We start from the raw sequence: 21949 nt of genomic DNA, 5'->3' as shown, positions 1-21949 counted from the left end.
GTGGGTAGGGCCGAGGGTGGGGGAGGGGTGGACAGATAGGAAGCTGAGGAGCACTGGGGGAGGACACAGTCCCAGCCCTGACCCCCAGTCCAGCCCGCAGGAGAAAAGTGGGTGGAAAGCTGGACTTCTAAGCAGATTCCACAAAAAACGAGCATCGGGACCACAGTTCCCCTTGAGGGGGACCTGAGGTACCTATGCAAATGATATGCAGAGTCCATGCAAATCAGCACGCTGGGTGGGGCCGGGGTGGGGTAAGTGAGCACTGGGAGGCTCGCCTACCCTCCCCTCTCATCGGCTGGATGATCTGCAGCTGGTCCGGCTGGTCGGAGGGAGGCCGTCGCGGGAGAGCTCTTCTTTCTGGCGCATCTTCTGCCTCAGCTGCCGCCTGTAATGGGCATCTTGCCAGTTGGCTAGTTGTTGGAGGACATACTTCATGTCCAGGCGAGAAGGGCCCAGGCCGCTGGCCTCCAGGGCTGAGGTCACCACATTCATCCGTGTGGCCTCATCCACCTCGGGCTCCACCTCCTCCCAGGCCTCAGTGTCCTCAGACACCAGCTCAGCATCTTCCGACAGTCCTTCCTCAGCTGGCCCCACCTCCTCTGTGGCCCCCAGCTCCTCCTCAGGCACCAACTCCTCTGCAGGCTCAAAATCCTCAGGCGGCATGAGATTCTCTGCAGGCATCAAGCCCTGCTCAGCCTTGAATTCCTGCTCCTGCTCTCGCTCCTCCCTGTAGCGGGGGTCATATCTGGGCAGGGAGACAGTGACATAGTTCCATAGACCACTGGCCCCTCCTCCACTCCCCCTGGACTCTCCCACCCGTGAGGCCGAGGAGCAAAGTCCGACCAGCAGGACCACCCCCCTCCTCTACAAGCTCTCCTGACCCTGCCCTGGCCTGCACAGAAACTGAGGGTCCCTCCCAAGGTGTGTCCCAGCCAGAGAAGAGGGGAGCTGGGAACTAGCTTCAAGGATTCACACACCCAGCCCTTGCCCCAGAAGAAAAGCCACCAACTCTGCATCGGTCCCAACTTCTCCTATATCCCCTACCCTGCTACAAGGAAGTGACCAGCAGGGATATTCACAGCCCACCCCCCAGCTAGTTGCCATAGGAACAAATCCACTGTAGAAAGGCTCAGACAGGTCACGTAACTTGCCCAAGGACTCATGGTAAAGAGACTGAGTCCCAGATGGTTCTATCCCAGGTCATCTGCCTCTCAGTTCCTGGTCAGATGAAGGGAAGGCCTTGGTCCCCACTTAGAGCAGCCTTAGGTAGCGCACACCTGTAATCTCAGGAAACTGAGGCAGGAGGATTGCAAGTTCAAGCCACCTAAGGGACAAGACTTGAAGGAAAAGGGAGCAACTCCTTCCCAGAACAACTCTCAGTCCAGTGGGCCCAGAGAACAGGGCCTTCCCTAGAGTCCTAGGGTCACAGAAGCAGCTACACGTGGCTACCTGGCTGCTGACAGGTAAGGACAGCTGCTCACAGGTAAGATGATGGGAGATGGCCAGCTTACCCCAGGTTGGACGTTTCCCGTGCTGGCATCCCATAATTCCTTAACAGAGAAAAGGACCTTCAGCACACTGAGGCAATGGAGCTGAAACTGCAAAGTCCCTGGGGCCCAGTCACGCCAAAAAATCCCAGAGACAAATGATGCATCTCAGACTATGTCAACAGAGGAGGGGGCTGGGTGGTCCAGGGAGACAGGGGGCACCATGGGAAGCATGCCAGGGCAGAGGGTGCGGGCCAACCCCTCCCACTCCAGGAAAGCTCACCCACTTGGTAAGCCAGGGTGAGCACGGCCAGGCCAGGGTGTGGGGTCCCAGCAACATACCTGCCCATAAAATACGCAGGGTCCGAAATGATCCTCCTTAGAGACGTTCTGAGCTCCTCAGCCAGGGTCTGTGGGAGATTTGGAATTGCCCCCTACAGTGGAGACGAGGGACATTGGCAGAAGACAACCCCCAGGGCCCCTATCCACACTCAGACACAGAAAGGGACTGAGAGCAGAGACACAGGGCACATGGAGGTAGTCGGATACAGAGTCGAGGAGGGTCCTCACCAGAGGCACAGTGTACGCATAGTGGGTGACAGAGCCAGGGCGTGCCACAACATGTTGGCGGAGGGTCTTCACCTCCTCCGGGCGCTCAAACACTACACCCCCGCAGTCCGAATACTTCTCCCGCAGGTCCTGCAGTTGGGAACCCAACCAGAGGCTGTGTTGGGACTCTAAGGCCAAGAGGCATGAGGCCTAGGTTCCATATCCAAAGAAAAGCACACAGAGTGACCCTGGGCAGGTCCTTGCACCCTGCTCCTCCCAGACCTCAAGTGATCTGCCAGTTGGGTCAGAAAGGAAGGGAGCAGAAAGGGACAAGACCCGGTCCCTGCCTGAAAGCTGCTGGTCCTCTTAGGAGAGCCAGGCAGCTGCCAAGGGCTTCAGGTCTCTGCTTCAGGCTAGGGGCTCTCAAGGGTAGGCAAGAGAATGGGGCACCTCACCTCTTCCTGGGGGTGCACATGGACTCCCTTCTCCGAGGCCAGCTGATGCTGCAGCTTCTCAGTCTCAGCCCCATACTGCAAGAACCCAGAGCCCATGAGCCCCACCAAGGTCTCCCCATGCCAGGCACATGCACCCCACCCCACTCTATCAGGCACATCAGGGAGGGTTTGGCAGCCCTTGACATATAAGGTAGGGGAGTCATGCGGCCTGGGAGAGTCTCTGAGAGGGCCGTGATCCCCTCCTTGGACAGTGAGTGGGCATGATGAGCAGTTCTCTGGCATCTGCACCAATACCCACACAGAGATGTTGGGCCTGGTGGAGGCCAGTGCTGCATGAGGCAGGGGCAGGGAGAAAGAGACTAGGGTCCCACGGCCTGGACAGGTTGGGGAGATCCCCACACTCCAACCCACCGACTGGCAGCGCTGCTGCAGCTTCGCGATCTGGGCCTGCAGCTGGGTAATCTCCTTCTGCTGCCGTTCATAGTTCTCCAGTCTGAGCACCAGCACCTCTGACAGCTCGGCCATCTGCTGGCTGGCCTCGGCTAGGGATGGGGTTCAGGTCAGCCCCAGCTCCCTTGTGCCTGTCTGTCCCCCGCTCCTCAACCCCGCTGGAGGGCCAAGGGGTCCCACAGGGCTTGGTGTTCCTCACTCAGATCTTGTCAATAAATGTTTATGACAGTGACAGAGACACCAGGGTACATGGTCGACAAGACCTGGTCCCAGCCCACACTGAGCTCAAGTCTATTGGGGAGACAGCTAGGGAAAAGAATTCATCGTAATGCATAATACGGGCTACAACAGAGGCAATGTCAAGGGCACATGGGAGAGGGCATAGCTGTGCACCCCACAGAGCCTTGCAAGGTCTGGGAAAGATTCTGGGAAGAAAGAACCACGCTGAGACCACAGGGCAGGTAGGGCTCCACCAGGAAAAGAAAAGAAGAAACAAGTCCAAGCGGAAAGTGGAAAGGCTCAGAACCAATCATCAGACAGTGGAGGGGTGTGTTCAGGGCAGTGGGGTTATCCTTTGTCCAGCAGGAAGCTATTTGGGGGTTTTAGGCAGAGGGCTGATATGGTCAGATTTTAGAAAACTCATTTGGGCCAGCTCAGGAAATTGAGGCAGGAGGATTGCAAGTTCAAAGCCAATCTCAGCAGTTGAGCGAGGCCCTAAGCAACTTAGCAAGACCCTGTCTCAAAATAATAATAATAATAATAATAATAATGGGGCTCAGTGGTTAAGCACCCCTGGGTTCAATCCCTGAAACTCAAGAAAACTCATTTGTGCTGTATGCAGAAGGACCTATAAGAGCACCAGTGTCCTGGGATAGATGTAGCCAGAATCTCAGGGAGGAAAGAGACTTGAGATTCATAGGAGGTAGAAGCAACAAAACTTGGGGACCCAAGGGGCCACTCAGGAAGCTGTGAAACCCAGGGAGAAGGAAGGCCAGGCTTGGGTGAGAGGACAGCATGAGCTCAGGTATTGTCTTTATATATCAGGGACCAGACTTGAGCTCCTCGGGAACAAACACTGGGCCTGCTCATCTGCATAAATATAGTACATAGAATGATACCAGCATGCCACCCACCCACCCACCCCCACATGACTCTGAACTAGCTCAGCCCTGGGTGCCTGGTCTCTGGCAGCTCCTGGCTCCCTCCTTGCTCCCCTAAATAACAAAGGAAACAGGCTTCAAGTAGCCGTGTGGCTTTGGTATACTCTTTACAATTTACACAAAGCACATCCTCAGGTGTTGCTTTCTTGATTGTCATAAACCCTGGGGAGATCAGCCTGGGCAGTGGGATGGGATCATTAATCCCCATTCTAAAGATGAAGGTTCTGAGAGATCAAGGAACTTGTCCAAGCTTACACAGCTACGAAGACCCAGAACCAGGATTTGAACTCAGGTCTCCATACTCCAAATCCCAGCTTCTTCCCTCCACTCCTTAAGACAGCCCCCTACCCGAGTTACAAAATCACGTACAAAACTGCTCCACACATTCCAGGATGAGCATCTGCTCCTCATCCTCCAGGGTGTCCAGTTGAGAGGCCTGGAGGGAGGGAGAGAGGAAGGGGCAGGGCCATCATCACCCACTGCCCAGGGCCTGCCCTCCTCCCAGGTCTTCACCTCCTCTCTTAGCTGGTCGTTCTCCTCCTCCAGCATCCTCAGCTTCTTCTGCAGGGCTTCCAGCTGTGGGCAGTGGTGCCGGGACTCCTCCTGAGGGGTCCTGGGGAGAGAGCAATGGGAGTCAGGACACAAAGGAGTGGAGTTCCCAGTTTCCATCTCATCCAGGGCTTTACACACCAGGGCTAAGAATGTGGTCTCAGTGAGTCCCAGCAACCCCGCTAGCAGATACGCTGCCTGTGATCCCCTTTACCAAGGAACCAAGAGGCTCAGAAAAGGGAAGGAACGCCCAGGTGCAAGGGCAAGATGCTCACGGCTTGCGGGCATCATAGGGATGATCATGCTTTCGCTCTTCCTCTCCTTCATGTTCCTCTTCTTCATTCTCTTCTTCCTCCTCCTCTTCTTCATCCTCGTCCTCATCCTCAGAGTCTGAATAGAGCTGAAGGAGGTCATCCCGCAAGTTCACCTGGTGTCTGAGGTGTAAAATCTGGCAGGAGGACAGGAGCCAAGGGTCAGGGAGTAGACAGGCACACAGGAGCAGGTGCTGACATGAGAAGGGTGTAGACCAACCCCCACCCCCTCCTCCCCTGCCAGTTACCTCCTCCCTGGCCGAGCCCAGCATGGCTTCCAGCTTGCTGTTCTCCTCCATCAAAACACTGTTCTGTTTCACCAGAGACTGGCCAATGCGAGCTGCTGTATTCAGGTCCCGCTCTCTCTGCAGAGGGACCACCACCCATAGGGTATACCTTCCCAGTTTCTGAGCCCTCCCAGACAGTTGGAAGAAGTTAGGGGTACAAAGGGATCATCAGCAGGAGGCTAGGCCACTAGGAGAAACCATCCCCATCCCCTAGTTCTCCAGGTACCAAACCAGAGAGTACCGTTAACCTCCTGTGGAGCCTGACTCAGTTTTTCCTTATGGAAAAAAGAGGCCCAAGCTACATGTCTTCCAGGAGAGGGACCTTCAGCTTGACCGCCCCCCAAGGGGGGGCAGGCAGGAAACAGACAAGACCCAGAACCATACCACACACAGGGTAAAATTAAAATGGGCACCAGGCTAAGGTCTGGAGCTGGCTTTGGGTGGGGAAGGTGGTACCCACCTCCTCCAGCAAATATAACATCACTTTGATATCTTCTTGGGTGATCTTCTTGACTGGAGGTAGGTTAGGACAGAGCGCTGCAAAAGGTGGGGATGGGGAGAGAAAGCCCCGCCATGTCAGGAATGTAGCATATGCTACCCACAGCTCACTGCTCCCCTCAACACCCAGGGTCATGGAGTGAGGAGATGGAGCTCCCTTCCTGCCCCCAAAAGACTGACTCATCACCCCTTACCCAGCAGGCAGCCTATCCAGCTCACCAGAGCCTCCTGGGTCATAAAAATACGCAGTCACCCACCCCCACACCTGTTGCGTGTGCAGAAGAGAGGATGAGGAGACTTCTCCAGCACTGATTGAGAGGCACCTAAGCCTCTAGAACCAATGCAGACGGCTGCCCTAGCCCAGAAGAAGGTGGGACAAAGAGGAGGAGCAGAAGCCCAAGGCCCCGCCCCCCGGCCGAGGAAAGCGCAATCAGGACCCTGGCAGCAAAGAAGTGGCCGAAGCCTCCAGCTCCGCTCCGCCCGCCCACCTCTCCACCGCCAGAGAGCCCCGCGGGCCAGCGCAAGCTCAGAGCGCGCCCGGCAGCGCCCTCCCGCAGCCCCCGCCCCTCTGCTGGCACTGCGGTAGACGGGGAGGGGGCACTGAGAGTGCGCAGATCTGCCGCAGCAACAGGCGCGAAGAGGGGGCGGGGAGGAGCGCTGGCCCTGGACCTGACGCACTGACAAAAACCAGAGACCCACAGAGATGGGAGATGAGGAAGGGGCGACCAGACAGGCATCGAAGAAAGTGACATCGCGGGGATGATGGAGGGATGAGACTGTACCAGAGAGGGCGAGGCGCCCGGCCCGACAGAACCCCTCCTCCCTGGAGCTGTCCTAGTCCCACCCGCTCCGGGATCTCAGGGACCCAGGTTACCTTCTTCCAGTTCTCGAATGAATGCGGCGCGCGCAGGGCCGGACACCCCAGGACGCCTGCCAATGTAGGCGGCAGGTGTCTTCCAGATGCTCGCCGCCTTTCCAGTCCCCAGGCCAGTGGCCTTGGGACCATAGGGCCCTTGGAATATAAAGCGGGTCCACGGCGCATCCGAGTTGTCAGGCACGGACTGGCCAGATGGGCGCTGGGCTCCCGTCTTGGCTCCAGTCTGGGAGGCCGGGCGAGATCCGGATTGGGATCCTGAGGCTGCTCGGGAACCTGTCCCCTGTCCAGTCCCCGGTGCCTGCGTGGGGGCGGGCTCGGGCTCTGGAGTAGGACTGGCTACCGGCGGGGGAGCCGGGGTAACTGTTGCTGGGTCCCCGGAACCGGGCCCGGAACCGGACCCGGAACCGGACCCCGGCCCATCCCCGGCGCAGCCCTGTCCCTGCTCTTTGGGGCGCATCTTGAGTCCGCAGTCCGCTGCCGCAGCCGAGCCTTTATAACCTGTGCCCGGAGCGGGCGCCCCCGGGCTGTACCACGATTGGAGGAGGGGGTAGCTAAGGAGCAACTAGTGGTGCCCGGGACTCGGAATCGCAAAGGAAAGAAACAAGTGGTGGAGAAATAGAGGAATTGCGTAAAGAAAGAGAGAGAGAAAGAGTTGGGTGTGTTTCCCGCGGGTTCCGCTGGTTTGGGTTCATAGTGAAGGATTTCTCCTCCCCTTTCCATCTCCGGAGAATGGTTCCGCCCAAAGCCGCCGCTTCGCGGAGACTAGGGTACCCGGACTTGCGGGTCCCTGTTACGAGCACCCCCTCCCCTCGCCTTCACCACCGGAGGAGCTTCCGGCTGCCTTCCCTGGTGTCGCACCAGCTAACCCAACGTTGTAAATAGGGCCAGGGTGACCTGTGCGTTAGCGCAGTAGGTATCACATCTTCCCGGGTTGACCGGGCTATAAATTCGAACTCCAGTACCAATTTCAACGTGCTACCCGACCTGGCGCGTCACACACTGATCCTCTCGCTCACACCCCCTTGTTTACCACTCGGCATCTTCCATCTTATTGCGCTTCCTCTTTCTTTACCTCCAACCCTTATTCTCTTTGCCCACCCCTCGCCATCCTGACAAACACCTGTTCTTCTCGGGAGAACCCGCTAAAATGTCTTGCTGTGACAGCTCCTCTAACCCCCCCGCCCCCGTCCCAGAGTATCCCTTATCTGGTGGCCTGTATTGATTGATGTTTGTCTTCAAGACCAGACCATGTGCCTGTGAGCACAGCGCAGAACCTAAGGTCGCCGGAAGTCGGTAATGAACTTGGGCGTGTGGTGGTAAGGAACGCAATGGCTATTCCTGCAGGAACCTACAGGATAAAAAGAAATGGCTATTGCAGATTCTTTTCAAGTCTTGAAATCATCCTTGGGGGCTCCATTTCCTTCGCAATACCAAATCAATCGCCGGGCTCTGTTGAATTTATCTTTTTAATTATTTCTCGAATGTTAGGTCTCCTAAAAGGTCTGCACTTTTCCCAGATGAGGATTTATTCTCTTTTCTCAGATTATCGTGGTACCTGCACTCACACGCCCACCCCACCCTCCTTGCCCTAGATCCAGATGTGTTATTCCAACTGTGACCCATCCTTCACACCTATACTCCTATCTAAGCTAGGGAATGCCAGGTGCCCCCTCCCAGTAACTACCAGTCTGAGCCCGAGCCTCAAACAAGGGCTGTTGCTAAAGGTCTACGCTTAAGACAGAGGCTTCTAGTGTCTTAGGGCCAGGTTTCCTGGACACAGCCTGTGTTTTAGTCACCGTTTTCACTGCTGTGACTAAAAGATCTGACCAGAGCAATTGTAGAGGAGGAAGAGTTTATTTGGGGGCTCACAGTTTCAGAAGTATCAGTCCGTAGAAGACCAGCTCCATTCCTTGGGGCTCCAAGTGAGGCAGAACATCATGGTAGAAGAGTGTGGTGGAGGGAAGTAGCTCATATGATGATCAGGAAGCAGAGAGACTCAACTCACTAGATACAAAACATATATATCCCCCAATCCACACCCCCCACTGCCACCTCCTCCAACCACACTCTACCCACCTTCAGTTTCCATTCAGTTAATCCCTATCAGGGGGCTAATTCATTGACTGTCTTAAGGCTTTCATAACCCAATAATTTGTCCTCTGAACCTTCTTGCATTGTCTCACATGTAATTTTTTGAGGGACACCTCACATCCAAATCATAACAACCTGGAAAAAGAAAGACAGTAAGAAAAGAAATCCAGGAAGGATCAGAGTTCCACACCCACCAGCCCCCAACAAGAAACACTGGCATCAAAATGTTTCCTTCTAGCGGGTTCTATGGCACATGCCGGTAATCCCAGCAGCTCAGGAGGCTGAGACAGGAGGATCCCGAGTTCACAGCCAGCCTCAGCAATGGTGAGGCACTAAGCAACTCAGTGAGACATTGGCTCTAAATAAAATACAAAATAGGGCTGGGGATGTGGCTCAATGGTTGAGTGCCCCTGAGTTCAATCCCCAGCATTCCCCCTCCTCCAAAAAAAGTTTCCTTCTATCTGGGTTCATTCATTTGACAAACATGTATTGAATGCCCACTACATATGTCAGCCACTGTGCTAGACTGGCTAGAGCAGGGACTGAGAGAAACCAGATCTTTGCTCTCCTGGAGTTTAGAGTCTGATAAACAAGAAAAGAAAAAGATAATTACATATTTCAGTACATTCTCTGAATCATACAAACAGGGAGCTATGACTGAGAAAACCAGAAAGTACCTACGCTGACAGGTTGGAGAAAATCATTAATCACATAATCCTTTTCATCTCAGCCCACATCTGGGATGTCAGTCTACACAGCCCACTCAGATGCCCCTCCCTCCAACACAATAGCCTCCCTCCGGAGGAGCCAACGTTTCTCGTTCCTGGTTGGTAACTGAACCTTGGGCAATTCACCTCTTTATCCCCACATCCCTCACACGCAGGGATTCATCTGCCCACTTATCAAAGTGCAGTCCTATCTAATTTTGTTGGCTAGGAATCCAGCCCCTACATGAGCAGGGGAATAATAAAGAACTGGTACCCCAGCCAAACTTGGACCCCTGCCAACCCCTGACACATGGTGTCCACTCCATCTTCCCTTCCTTTCCCTGGGACACTTCTGCCACACTGTTGAAAATATCTTGTGAGCCCAGAGTCCTTGGAGAAAATAATGGGGCACCTGAGATCACACTGTATTTTATTACGGGTAGAATCTTTAGTAACTCTTGTTGGTTTTGTGTCTTCTTTAGTCTCCTTTCTTCTTATCCTCCTAAATCATTATTCATTCCTCCGACATATGTTTATCAAGCCCCTGATGCCAGATATTGTGTCTGGATTTGACACACATCAGGGAAGGGCAGCTACCAGCAATAAACAAAGAAATAATGAAAGAGAAGCCAAGTGTGTGTGTGGGGGGGGGGGTGGAGGTTGCAGGTTGAAAAGGAGCTGTCAGCAAAGGAGAAGGAGACAGTTGAGTCCTGAGCTGGGGGCAGGAGAGAGCATGGCAGGCTATTCTTGAAAAGAGGTAAAAGGCTACAGCCAATGCAGACCTGAGCCCAAGTGGTGCATTGGAATGAGCAAAGGGGACTGCAGGATGGGTCAGGAAGGGAGCAGCAGGGCCATGGATGGGACCTGCCCATGGCAGTGGAGAGCTTTTCATCCCAGGGTGACATGATCTGACTTAAGTTTCAACAGGAAGGCTCTGTCTGAACATTGACAGTGAGAGACAAAGGTAGAAGTCGTGTGGCTATTAAAAGGGCTACAACCTGTATATACAGTTGTCCTTGCTATCTTTGGGGATTCCAGCACCCACCACACACACCAAAAGCCTCAGATATTCAAACCCTTCTATAAAAGGGCATAGGTAGTGCCGGGCACAGTGGTGCACACCTGTAATCCCAGTGGCTAGGGTGCTGAGGCAGGAGGATTGCAAGTTCAAAGCCAGTGTCAGCAACTTAGAAAGGACCTAAGCAACTTAACAAGACCTTGTCTCAAAAAGAGTTTGGGAGCTGGGGTTGTAGCTCCATGGTAAAGGGCTTGCCTAGCATGTGTGAGGCACTGGGTTCGATTCTCAGCACTGCATGTAAATAAAATAGACATCCATCAACAACTAAAAAAAAAAAAAAAAAGGTGGATGTGATTCAGCGGTTAAGTGCCCCTGGTTTCAATCCTGGGTTCAAAAAAAGCTGGGGGCATAGGCAGTATTTGCAAATGACTTTTGAGCATCCTCCCACGAGATTTAAGTCATCTCTAGATTACCTAATATAGCCAGATGTGGTGTTGCACACCTGTAATCCCATTGATTTAGGAGGCTGAGGTAGAATAATCACAAATTTGAGGCCAACCTCAGATATTTAGTGAGGTTTTAAGCAACTGGAGACCCTGTCTCAAAGTCTGGAGAATAACTCAGTGGTAAAACATCCCTGGATTCAACTCCCGGTACCTAAATAAATAAATAATAGAACCTAATACAATGTAAATGCTGTATAAATAGCTGTTAGTTGTATTGTTTAAGAAATAATGACAGCAGAGCATGGTGGCACATACCTGAAATCCCAGCATCTCGGGAAGCTGAGGCAGGAGGGTCACAAGTTCAAAGCCAGCCTCAGCAACTTAGCAAAGTACTAAGCAACTCAGTAAGACCCTGTCTCTAAATAAAATACAAAATAGGGCTGGGGATGTGGCTCAGTGCATGAGTGGGTGAGTGTCCCCAAGTTCAACCCCTGGTATCCCCCCAAAAAAACTAATAATGACAAGGAAAAAAATCTAATGTTCAGTACAAACAGGATTTTTTTTCTAATATTTTCAATCTACAGTTGGTCAAATCCATAGACACAAAATAGATGGAGGCCACTGTGAATGATTTTGCATTGGAATCACCTCTGCGCATATTTTAGACATTTTGCATAAATTTACCTTATCCATACATGCCCTCATATGTAGTTATCAAAATCCTTGCTATTTTTTAAATCAAGGTAAAATTTACATGCAGGGAGTCAGGCATGGTGGTACACTCCTGTAATCCCACTCAGTAGGCTGAGGCTGGAGGATCGCAAATTCAAAAACAGCCTCAGCAATTTAGTGAGACCCTGTCTCAAAAACATGTTTACATAAGGGCTGGGAATATAGCTCAGTGATAAAGTGCCCTTAGGATCAATTCCTAGCACCAGAAAAGGAAAAAAAGAAAAAGAAAAGGAAGGAAGGAGAGAAGAAGGGAAGGAAGGAAGAAAGGGAGGGAGGGAGGGACAAAAGGCTGGGGATGTAGCTCAATGGTAAAGCACCCAGGGTTCAATTCCCAGAATCAAAACAAAACCAAAAATTTACATGCAGTGAAATGCGCAGACCTTAAAGGAACCATTGAAGCTGTAATCAGTTTTGACTGAATGTGAATCAAAAACACAAATTATTTCCATCAACCTTCTTAACTCTTTCCCAGTCAATCCCTATCCCAAGAATCTAGGACTCATCTGGTTTCTTACCTACCTATTCAACATGAAATAAATGAAATCATACAGTATGATTTTTTGTGTGTCAGGCTCACTCAATATCATATTAACCCTTTTCTGAATGCATCAGAAGGCCGTTCCTTCATATCACTAACTATTCCTTGAGCACAGTCAGTGCATTCTCCTATCCATGGGTACCCGGGTTGTCTCCAGGTTGGAACTATTACAAATAAAGCCACTATGAATGTTCTTATGGAAGCCTTTTAATGTACATACCTCTTGACTTTTCTTTAATGAATACCTAGGAGTGAAATTGCTGGGTCACAGAATAGACGTATATTTAATTCTCTCAAAAACTGACCACATGGTGGCCCACACCTATAATCCCAGCAGTTAGGGAGGCTGAAGCAGAAGCATTACAAATTCAAAGCCAGCCTCAGCAACTTAGTGAGGCCCTAGGCAGAGCAGTGAGACCCTGGCTCTAAATCATATATATATATATATATAAAAGAGTTGGAGATATGGCTCAGAGGGTAACTGTCCCTGGGTTCAATCTCCAGTACAAAAAAAAAAAAAAATCCCTGCCAGATGATTTTCCCAGCAACATATGAGAGTTCCACTTGCTTGCATCCTCACCAAAATTCAGTGTCAACAATTTTATTTATTTATTTATTTGCGGTGCTGGGGATGGAGCCCCAAGCTTCGCACATACTGCACGAGTGCTCTACCTCTGAGCTGCATCCTAGCCCCAATAAACTTATTAATGTTATCCAATCTAGTGGTTAGGTAGTGGTGTCTCTTTGTGGGCTTATTTTACACTTCCTTGATACTTAGTGATATTGTAATTTGTGAACATCCCTTGGTAGAAGTGTTTGTTCAAGTTTTTAGTCCATTTGGGGGAAAGGGGAAGTTGATGGACTTGTTCTTATCAAGTTTCAAGAGTTCTTCATGTATTTTTTTTTTATTTGTACTGGGGATTGAACTCAGGTGCACTCAACAACTGAGCCACATCCCCAGCCCTATTTTGTATTTTATTTAGAGACAGGGTCTCACTGAGTTGCTTAGCCCCTCACTTTTGCTGTGGCTGGCTTTGAACTTGAGATCCTCCTGCCTCAGCCTTCCGAGCTCCTGGGATTACAGGTGTGCGCCACCATGCCCCACTTCTTTAGGTATTTTCAACACATATGCTAGTATTTTCTCCTAATTACTGTGGCAGCCAGCCTCCAAGACATCCCACAGTGCTTCTGCCTGCTGGTACTCAAGCTTGTATGGCCTCTCTCAACTAAAGGCAGGGCTGACCTGTGGGAGCAATACAAGGCGACAGGAGCGACGTTTTTTCCTTTTTTTTTCTTTTCTTTTCTTTTCTTTTTTTTTTTTTTTTGTGCCAGGGATCAAAACCAGGAGTATTTAACCACTGAGCCACATCCCCAGCCCTTTTTTATATTTTATTTAGAGACAGGGTCTCACTGAGTTGCTTGGGGACTCACTAAGTTGCTGAGGCTGGCTTTGAACTTCCGATCCTCCCGCCTCAGTCTCCTGAGCTGCTGGGATTACAGGCTGCTCCCAGCTAGGAGTGACTTCTGAAATGAAGAAGCCATGTCAAGGGACACTGACACACCAGCTCTGTGAGGAAGCCACCTGGAGATGGGTCCTCCACCCAGTCAAATCTTCAGAGGGCCACAGCTGACCACAGCCAACAGCCGACCACATCCTCAGGAGACACCCTAAGCCAGAACAAGCCACCCCCAAATTTCTGACCTGCAGAAGCCATGAGAGATGATAATGACTAGTGCTCTTGTTTTAAAAAACATTTTTAAATTTTTAGTTGTAGATGGACAATACCTTTACTTTACTTATCTATGTGGTGCTGAGGATTGAACCCAGTGCCCCACGTGTGCCAGGCAAGCGCTCTACCACCGAGCCTCAACCCCAGCCCACTAGTGTTCTTTTAAACTGGTAAGTTTTAGGATGATTTCTAAAATGATTACACCATGGCTTGCCTATTTATTTTCTTGATGACATTTTTTTTTATAACCAGAAGTTTTTAATTTTGATGATGACCGATTTACGAGGTTCTTCTCCCTCCCCTCCCCCTCTCTTTTTCATTTTTAATGTTCCCTTTTCTGACCAGTAGCACTAATATGTTGCCATGGAAAGGCCAATATTTGAGGACCCACATAGGTCTAGATTGACACTGCCCTGGCCTCCTAATAGGCTTGGCCTCGGCTTGCACATCTAGAAGATGAGCCTAATAATTCGGTTTGCCAAGTGCAATGCCTGGCCCAGAGTTAGTGTTAAACAAACACGAGCCTCCTACAAGAATCCAAGTGCTAAAGCTCATGGTGGGCATGTCCAGCAGCTCAGGCAGCCATCACAAGGTACCAGACTGGGTGGTTTCAATGACAGAAATTTATTTTCTCTCAGTTCTGGAGGTCGGAAGTCCAAGATCAAGGTGCCTTGCTGGCACCTTTCTTTTTTGGGGGGTGCTGGGGATTGAACCCAGGGCCTTGTGCATGTGAGGAAAGCACTCCATCAACTGAGCTGTATCCCCAATCCACTGGCAACTTTCTGATAAGGCTTCTCTCCTCAGTTTGCCGACGTCCCTGTTTCTATGGGGGTTTTTTGTCAGCAAAAAATCTGAAGGAGACACCACGCCAGGGTTTGCTGTGGACAGTGAGGTTGAAGGACATGAGGAAGTTCTGTATGGGGCACTAGCCCTGCCCAGACTTCTCGAGGCTGCTGCTCTGCAGGCTGTGCCCTGTGGCTCCCCCAGCAGCCTCCGGACAGTCTCTGTGCGCCCTGGGCATCTCTGCAGCCCAACACCAAGCACCAAATAGGGCATACAGTAAGAGCTCATTAAATAGGCATTTAATGAATAGACATTTGCTGAGATGTTTCTGGTTCATAAAGAAGCAGCCCTGAGGCCCCTGGGGAGTCTAGGATGAAGAAGAAGGAAGTGGAGCCAGGAGCTGCGGTGCACGCCTTGTAATTCCAGTGACTAGGGTGGCTGAGGCAGGAGGGTCACAAGTTTGAGTTACAGAGACCCTGTCTCAAAATTAAAAATAAAAAGGGATGGAGATGTATCTCAGTGGCTACAGTGGGTTCAATCTCCAGTACTCCCTCAAAAAAAAAAAAAAGGAAAAAAGAAGAAGAAGGGAACGGGGCAAAGAGAGAAGGTGAAACGCTGATGTAGTTGGAATCCCTGCAGACTACTGGCGCTCGGCAACTCTGGATGCAGCCACCAGAGGGCAGTGTAGGCCCACATACCACCCCTCCAGCTTTCTCACCCCAGGAGGCTAAGAGGGGACGGTGACTTCATTTTACAGATGGAAAATCCAGGCTCAGACCTCCCTAAGTAATGTTGCCCGGCTGATTAATGTCTGCCTCTCCACGGACCAGGGCTACCCAGGAGACCCAGGGGCGGGGAGAGGGCCCTCTGAGCGGAGCCTCTGAGCGGTGTCCTGTCTGCTGAGCCCTCCCTTCCCTTGTGCTGCTCTGGTGGAAGAGGTCTGCAAAGACCCTAGGCCTCCGGGATCAGGGAGGGAAGACTGGCCAGGCTGTAAAGCCGGGCACCTAATTAATATCCCTCTCATAAACTTGGGGCACAGTCGCTCTGATGCCCAGCCCTGGGCAGCGCACAACTGGCTCAGGATCCCTCCCCGGACTCCTCCCCTGGCTTGACCCTGGAAGGAGTCACCCGGGACAAGACAACCCATAGAAAGAGCCCCCGAGGGTCCATGCCAGCGATCTGAGCAGAGCCACGCCTAAGGATTACTTTCCACAATTCTGAAGGGTGTCTGAGACTTGGAATGGGGACCCTTCCTTCCCACCACCCTCCTCCCTCTGCGGGGTCTCTCCTCCACCAGAACCAGGCAGCGGCCACCAGAGTTCCCACCGCTTCCTCCGATCAGGGAGGGAAGACTCCACCCTTCAGGGAGCCCCCTTTCCTTCACCCCTCCTCCCAGAACCGGGTCGAACTCCTGGGGCCTGAGCCCTCCGCCTGCGGTCTCTCGGGTCCAGGGCCCCCTGCTGGCCAGAAAAGGGAAGGACGCCTAGAGACAGAAGGGGGCGGAGAGCAGGCGCTGGGTTTGCAGAGAGGCCAGCTCCCGCGGGGTGACCAGGGTCCCAGGCAGTGGTCTCCTCCGCTCCCCCTCCCTGCCCTTCGCCCCCTGGGCCTCTCGTGCTCCGGACCGCAGGCTCGTCCTGCTCCGGCTCTGGGTCCCGCTCTTCCGCTGGGAAGCCCTCCCTGCTCCCTGCACCCGACTCCCTCTTGCGACTTCCTCTCCTGCCTGTCCCCATTCACAGTGCAACATGATGTTATTTCCGAGATGATCTGTTTAAGTAACCATGAGGGCATTGTCTCTTTTGTATTCTTGGGACTCTAATTAGGCACTCAATAAATATTTGTGGAATGAACACATGGGTGAGCTCTGGGTGTGGGTGTGTCCGCTGGGGGCTGGAACTCACCCTGTGATCCCCAAAAGGCTCAGAGAGGACTGATCTGCCAGTCAGGGTGAGAGCCAGACTCCGAAAATTCCAGCACAGGGACCCAACCCAGATGAGCCCCACCAGGAAACCTCCAAGGAGCACCTGTTGAGAGAGGGGGAGCCTGGCCAGGGCGGAGTCACGGCCCCTCCAGGGAGTCCGGAAGGCTGACGGGTCCCCACCTGAAGGACTTTGTGTGAAACAGCTGGTGAGGGCACGAGGTATAGCACCCGCTGTGAGGAAAGGCAGGGCCATCTGCCACGCCAGCCTGCTATGCCTGAGAGCCAGCCTGGGCAGACGTTCGCTGGCCCTTCAGGCTCTCTGAGCTTGCTCCAAGTTCAAGGACAAGGCCCTTCACTGCTTTGCCCCTGTCCCCAGACTACACAGCTCCCTCTGATCCTTGTGCCCATATCCAGCCTCTGAGCCCTTCCAGGGACACTTGGTGAATTTGGGGACAAGGACATATTTGCTGAGCCCCAACTAGATGCCATTCATTGTGTGTGTTGTTTTATTTTATCATCACTAGAAAGAAAAAGAAATTACTATTTTAGCTGGCTGCAGGAGGGTACAGCTGTAGTCCCAGCTACATGGGAGGCTGAGGTAGGAGGCCTCTTGAACCCAGAAGTTCCAGACCAACCTGGGCAACATAGTCTCAAAATAAAATAAAAGGAACTGGGAACAGAGTAGTGTGGCAGAGCTCTTTTTTTTTTTTTTTTTTAAGAGAGAGAAAGAGAAAGAATTTTAATATTTATTTTTTAGTTCTCGGCGGACACAACATCTTTGTTCGTATGTGGTGCTGAGGATCGAACCCGGGCCGCACGCATGCCAGGTGAGCGCACTACTGTTTGAGCCACATCCCCAGCCCTTGGCAGAGCTCTTGCTCAGCATGTGTGAGGCCTTGGGTTCCATCCCATGTCTTGGGGGGGCAGGGCGAGGGGATGGGTTATATGAGAAACTGAAGGCCAAAAGCCAAGCAACTTATCCAAGGCCACACAGCCAGGAAGTATCAGAGAGGTAGGATCACAAAATTTTGTCATACAGTACTGAGCGCCCATGTGCTGTCCACTGCCCATACAGGAGGCTGAGGCAGGAAGATCATAAGTTTGAGATGGGCCTGGACAACTTAGCAAGAAAAAATGAAAAGGGCTGGGAATGTGGTTGAGTGATAAAGGGCCCCTGGATTCCATTCCCCATACCACAACACACACACACACACACACACACACACACACACACACTCACAACATTCACATATTATTATGTCACCCATGTTAAAATACTTTAAATGGACTTCCTTTAGTCTTTGTGTGTGTGTGTGTGTGTGTGTGTGCACGTGTGCACGCTGAGAATTGAACCCACGGCCTCACACATGCTGGGGAAGTGCTCTACAACTGAGTTACACCGTGGTGGACCTTTTTAGTATTTTATTCTGAGACAGGGTCTCACTAGGTTGCTAACTTGCAATCCTCCTGCCTAGGCCTTTCAAGGAACTGGGATCATGGGTGTGCACCACTGCACCCCACTCCATTCAACCTTATATGCTTCATCTTAGGCATTTAAACATTCTAGGGAGGGGTCCATGGGCTTCACCAAACAACCCAAGGAATCTGTGGCACAGAAATGGTTAAGCACCCTTCAATTAGAAAAATGTAAGGACATATTTGTAAGTAAAATGATAGGACATCGGAAGTTGGCTTAAAGAGCCTCAATTAAGCACACAGAGGGGTAGGGTACACATGTAATCCCCGGAATTTGGGAGGCTGAGGAAAGAGAATTGCAAGTTCAAGGCCAGCCTCAGCAACTTGACAAGGCCCTAAGGATTTAGTGAGACCCTGTCTTAACATATAAAATAAAAAGTGGGTTGGGGATGTGGCTCAGCAGTCAGACACCCCCCCCCGGGTCCCTGGTACCAAAAAATTTTTAAAAGCTTCAATTAAATGAAATTAAATAAGTGTCATAGACAAAACAAGAAGAGCAGAACATTAGTAACCATTGAAGGTGAGGGCCATACATGGAAATTCGTTGTTCTGTTCTCTACTCTTTTATGTGTTTTGAACCTCAGTATATGACAAATGACGTGGATGTGATTTGAGCACGTCCCCTAAGGATTCATATGTTGAAATTTAACCCCCATCACGAGATGTTAAGAGGGTAAAAGCTTAAGCCAACTGTGGTATGTAAAGATGAAACCTCTGTGAGATAATTAGGTTGAATGTTTGAATCCTGGAGGCTATTTAAGAAAAGAAGGTGTCCAGTGGACAGAGACACACAAGCATATTTCCTGTACCTTGCTATGTGATGTCCCACACCGCTTCAGACTTCTGCCAAGGAGGCCATCACCTCCAGAACTATGAGCTACATAAACTATTTCTCTCTCTCTCTCTCTCTCTCTCTCTCTCTCTCTCTCTCTAATAATGTGACTTGGCCTCAGGCATTTCATTATATTAATACAAAATGGACTAATATAATAAGATCATATTTTTTTAAATACAGATAAGCAAAAAATTTTTAATCACCTATAATTCTATGGTTACCCAGAGTAACCACTACTGATGTTGTGGTGTACATTCCAACATATACTATAAATTTGGGGGGTTTTTTTCTTTTTCCTTCCTTCCTTCCTTCCTTCCTTCCTTCCTTCCTTCCTTCCTTCCTTCCTTCCTTCCTTCCTTCCTTTCTTTCTTTCTTTCTTTCTTTCTTTCTTTCCTTCTTTCGTGCTGGGTGTTGAAGCCAGGGCCTCACACAGGCCTGGTAGGCGCTCCACCACTGACCTACCACCCTTTTTCTTTTGAGGCACCATCTCACTAAATTGCCCAGGCTGGTCTCATGCTTGTGATTCTGCGTCAGCCTCCCCAGTCTCTGGGATTACAAACACACCCAGCCACACCCAGCTGTGCTTTAAGTGTTGCTTTGTCTGTCAATGTGTCAGTGTGTCAGTCTTTCCATGAGGCTAAATGAGGTGCTTTATTCTCACCTCCGGGCTTCCTGGTTTGTAGGTAAATAAACAGCTCCTCAGCTGCCTCCCTAACTTCCAGATCCCACAGAAAGGGGTCCAATCCCGGAGATGTCCCCACTGCAGGTAAGACCAAGAGTTCATCAGGAGTGTCCTTGTAAGTCTCAGCTCTCCTGGCTACGCTCACCTGCACCCTGACAGCTTGGAGGACCCCCGCTCCTTCATCTTCTGAAGATGGGCCCACCCACCAGCAGAAGAGTCGTGCTGGAGATGAAGAGGGCCGAACACCTTGCGCACCTTCATGGACCCGGAACCTGCACCCTCTCTCCCTTCTTCAAGCCTCAGCTCAAGTGCCTCCTCTTCGGGGGAGCCTCCCTGGCCTGCCCTGGCCGTCTGACACACTGGTGACAACCAAATGGCCTCTGTGCTGGCTCGCAGCGTCTCTGAGCCCAGCGTGACCCACGGTCATGGCCACTTACGCCTGGCAAACCAGAAAGGGTCTCCCACTCAGACTGGTTCTGGTCTTCAAAATAATACAGTCTGTGTTTTTCTGGACGCTCTCTCCAAAACAAGTCTATTCCTGCAGCCCCGGCAAGACCTCCATGAATGCAGAGTGTGGAATAGTTGCAGTGGCGACACCAGATTCGTTACCTTGAGGATTTCCTCTCAACCCTTGCTGAGTCTGGACTTGAGAGATGGTCCTCTGCAACTCCTAGCACCCTTCACACGTAAACCATCTTTTCTGGGTTTTTTGTTTGTTTGTTGTTTGTTTGTTTTGTTTTGATACTGGGGACTGAACCAGGGGTACTCTACGGCTGAGCTCCATCCCCAGCCCTATTCATTCTTTATTTTGAGACAGTCTCTCTAAATTGCTGAGGCTGGCCTTGAACTTGAGATCCTCCAGCCTCAACCTCCTGAGTCACTGGGATTACAAGTGTGTGCCACCACACCTGGCTTATCTTTCTGTCTTTCTTTGACACGGGCTGTAAACATACCTTCTTCCCTGTGGGCCCCACTCCAGGCAAGAGTTCAGCAAATTCATATTCATCTGTCTAGCCCAGATCCCAGCACAGCTGGTGCACTTAAGTGCTCAATAAACAGACTAGTGGACCCTGACCTTCCTCAAAGTCAGCTGTCCCCAGTCTTCCTCCAGGAAGCCCAGAGAATCCTTGGTCCTCTCTAGCTGTGGTCACAATCACTAGAGTGTAGGAGGGTCTCAGAGTCTCCTTTAGGTGGTTGTTTGATTTTTCTGGTGTGCATAGGTCGCAGACTGGCCAAAAGCTGCAGCACTAAGAGCAGACACAGGGCCACACTTGCTGTGGTCACCCCACCCTAGCACCTTGTACCTATCAGGGCTTCACCAACATGCCTGATTCCTAAGTCCCGCTCGATGGGCTGTCAGGGTACATGGAGGGGCCTGGTGGCAAGGGAGCCCTGCAGGACCTGGCTGTCCCATGCACCCCTGTCGATGGCTTCCCAGGTGGGGGGTGTCCTGCCCTGAGCTCTCAGCTCCCACTCAGAAAAGGGCATCCTAGCCAGCCTTGCAGAGAGCTTGCTGAGATCTCTCTCTCGATCTCAGTTTCTCACATTTGTAAAATGGGATGAATGAACTGCAGGTCCTGCTTAGAAGAGACTTCACGACAGCTGGACACAGAGGTCAAGGAGAGAGTCCGCAGGTGCTCCACCAGGCTGAGAGGTCATCCCTTAAGGGCCCACAGCCAGATGGCTCTGGGGCAGTAAAGGGGACAGGATGCTCACATCTTCTCCCTGGTATGGAGGAAATAGAACAGCAAGTGGGGTACAGGGGACTGAGTGGGCAGGAGCCGGAAGTCCTTGCCAACCTGGGGCATCCTAGGGTGAGGCTAGGGAGTGAGGAGAAGGGGTACTGGGGAGCAGGCATTCTCCCCTACCTCCAGGGCCTGGGCTCCTGATGACAAAGGAGAGTTGGGTGGAATGAAAAGACAGGGACCATCCAGGGTGGAACCCCAGCTTGCCACTCAGGGCTCACTAGCTTTCACCCTGTCCTGCTACACTGGGCCCCAGGTGCGAGTGGGGCACCTCCAGGACTGACTTGAGCACCAGGGAGACCAGGGTGTCAAGCTGCTGCAGGTGCTGGTACTAGTGAGGACAGACGCAAGCAACGCACCCAGCACTGCGCAGCGCAGCGGGGACCCTGCAGGCCCAGGAGGCAGGAGAGGGCTGGAGCTGGACCCTGAAGGCTGTTAGCTCCGCTGAGCACTGTGGGAGCATTCCAGGCATTCCTGGCCATTCCAGCCAGAGCCAGAGTCCTCAGGGCCCCTTGTCACCAGTGTCCCATTGGCTGCACCTTGTCACCAGAGGTCAGAGGGCCAATGACTTCTGGAAAGTCTTGAGTGACTTCATTCAGGCCCCTCCTCGGGCCCTTTCACTAGG

The 21949-nt window shown here is 51.7% G+C and overlaps 1 protein-coding gene across 4 annotated transcripts; it reads right to left on the bottom strand.

Annotated features, from left to right (window-relative positions):
- Hap1 (huntingtin associated protein 1) lies at window positions 1-7122 on the bottom strand. Of its 4 annotated transcripts, none has more exons than XM_021724224.3 (12): window positions 6621-7121; window positions 5709-5785; window positions 5210-5326; window positions 4926-5098; window positions 4615-4714; window positions 4471-4537; window positions 2903-3033; window positions 2492-2566; window positions 2058-2186; window positions 1830-1897; window positions 1512-1550; window positions 1-745 (listed from the first exon to the last, which is right to left on the bottom strand). In XM_021724224.3, exons 1-12 carry the CDS (start codon window positions 7078-7080, stop codon window positions 289-291), a joined length of 1893 nt encoding a protein of 630 aa, XP_021579899.2. In that variant the 5' UTR covers window positions 7081-7121; the 3' UTR covers window positions 1-288. The 4 variants fall into 4 exon arrangements, with proteins under 4 accessions (XP_021579899.2, XP_013212433.2, XP_040124722.2 ...); XM_013356979.4 differs by having other exon boundaries at window positions 1830-1921; window positions 6621-7119; XM_040268788.2 differs by lacking the exon at window positions 1512-1550 and having other exon boundaries at window positions 6621-7122.
- Window positions 7123-21949: the final 14827 nt, after the last annotated feature.

This window comes from Ictidomys tridecemlineatus, chromosome 3, assembly GCF_052094955.1.
Source record: "Ictidomys tridecemlineatus isolate mIctTri1 chromosome 3, mIctTri1.hap1, whole genome shotgun sequence".
Lineage (NCBI taxonomy): Eukaryota > Metazoa > Chordata > Mammalia > Rodentia > Sciuridae > Ictidomys > Ictidomys tridecemlineatus.
Note: the sequence above shows the minus strand (reverse complement) of the source record. Positions and strands in the feature narration are given on the sequence as shown.

Excerpts from the sequence above, each read along its gene's own strand:
- Hap1 (XM_013356979.4), bottom strand. The coding sequence starts at position 7,080 with ATGCGCCCCAAAGAGCAGGGACAGGGCTGCGCCGGGGATGGGCCGGGG. Across the intron at positions 5,327-5,708 it reads TGTTATATTTGCTGGAGGAG|AGAGAGCGGGACCTGAATAC; the intron begins GTGGGTACCACC and ends GTCCCTCTGCAG. Across the intron at positions 1,922-2,057 it reads ATGCGTACACTGTGCCTCTG|GGGGCAATTCCAAATCTCCC; the intron begins GTGAGGACCCTC and ends TCTCCACTGTAG.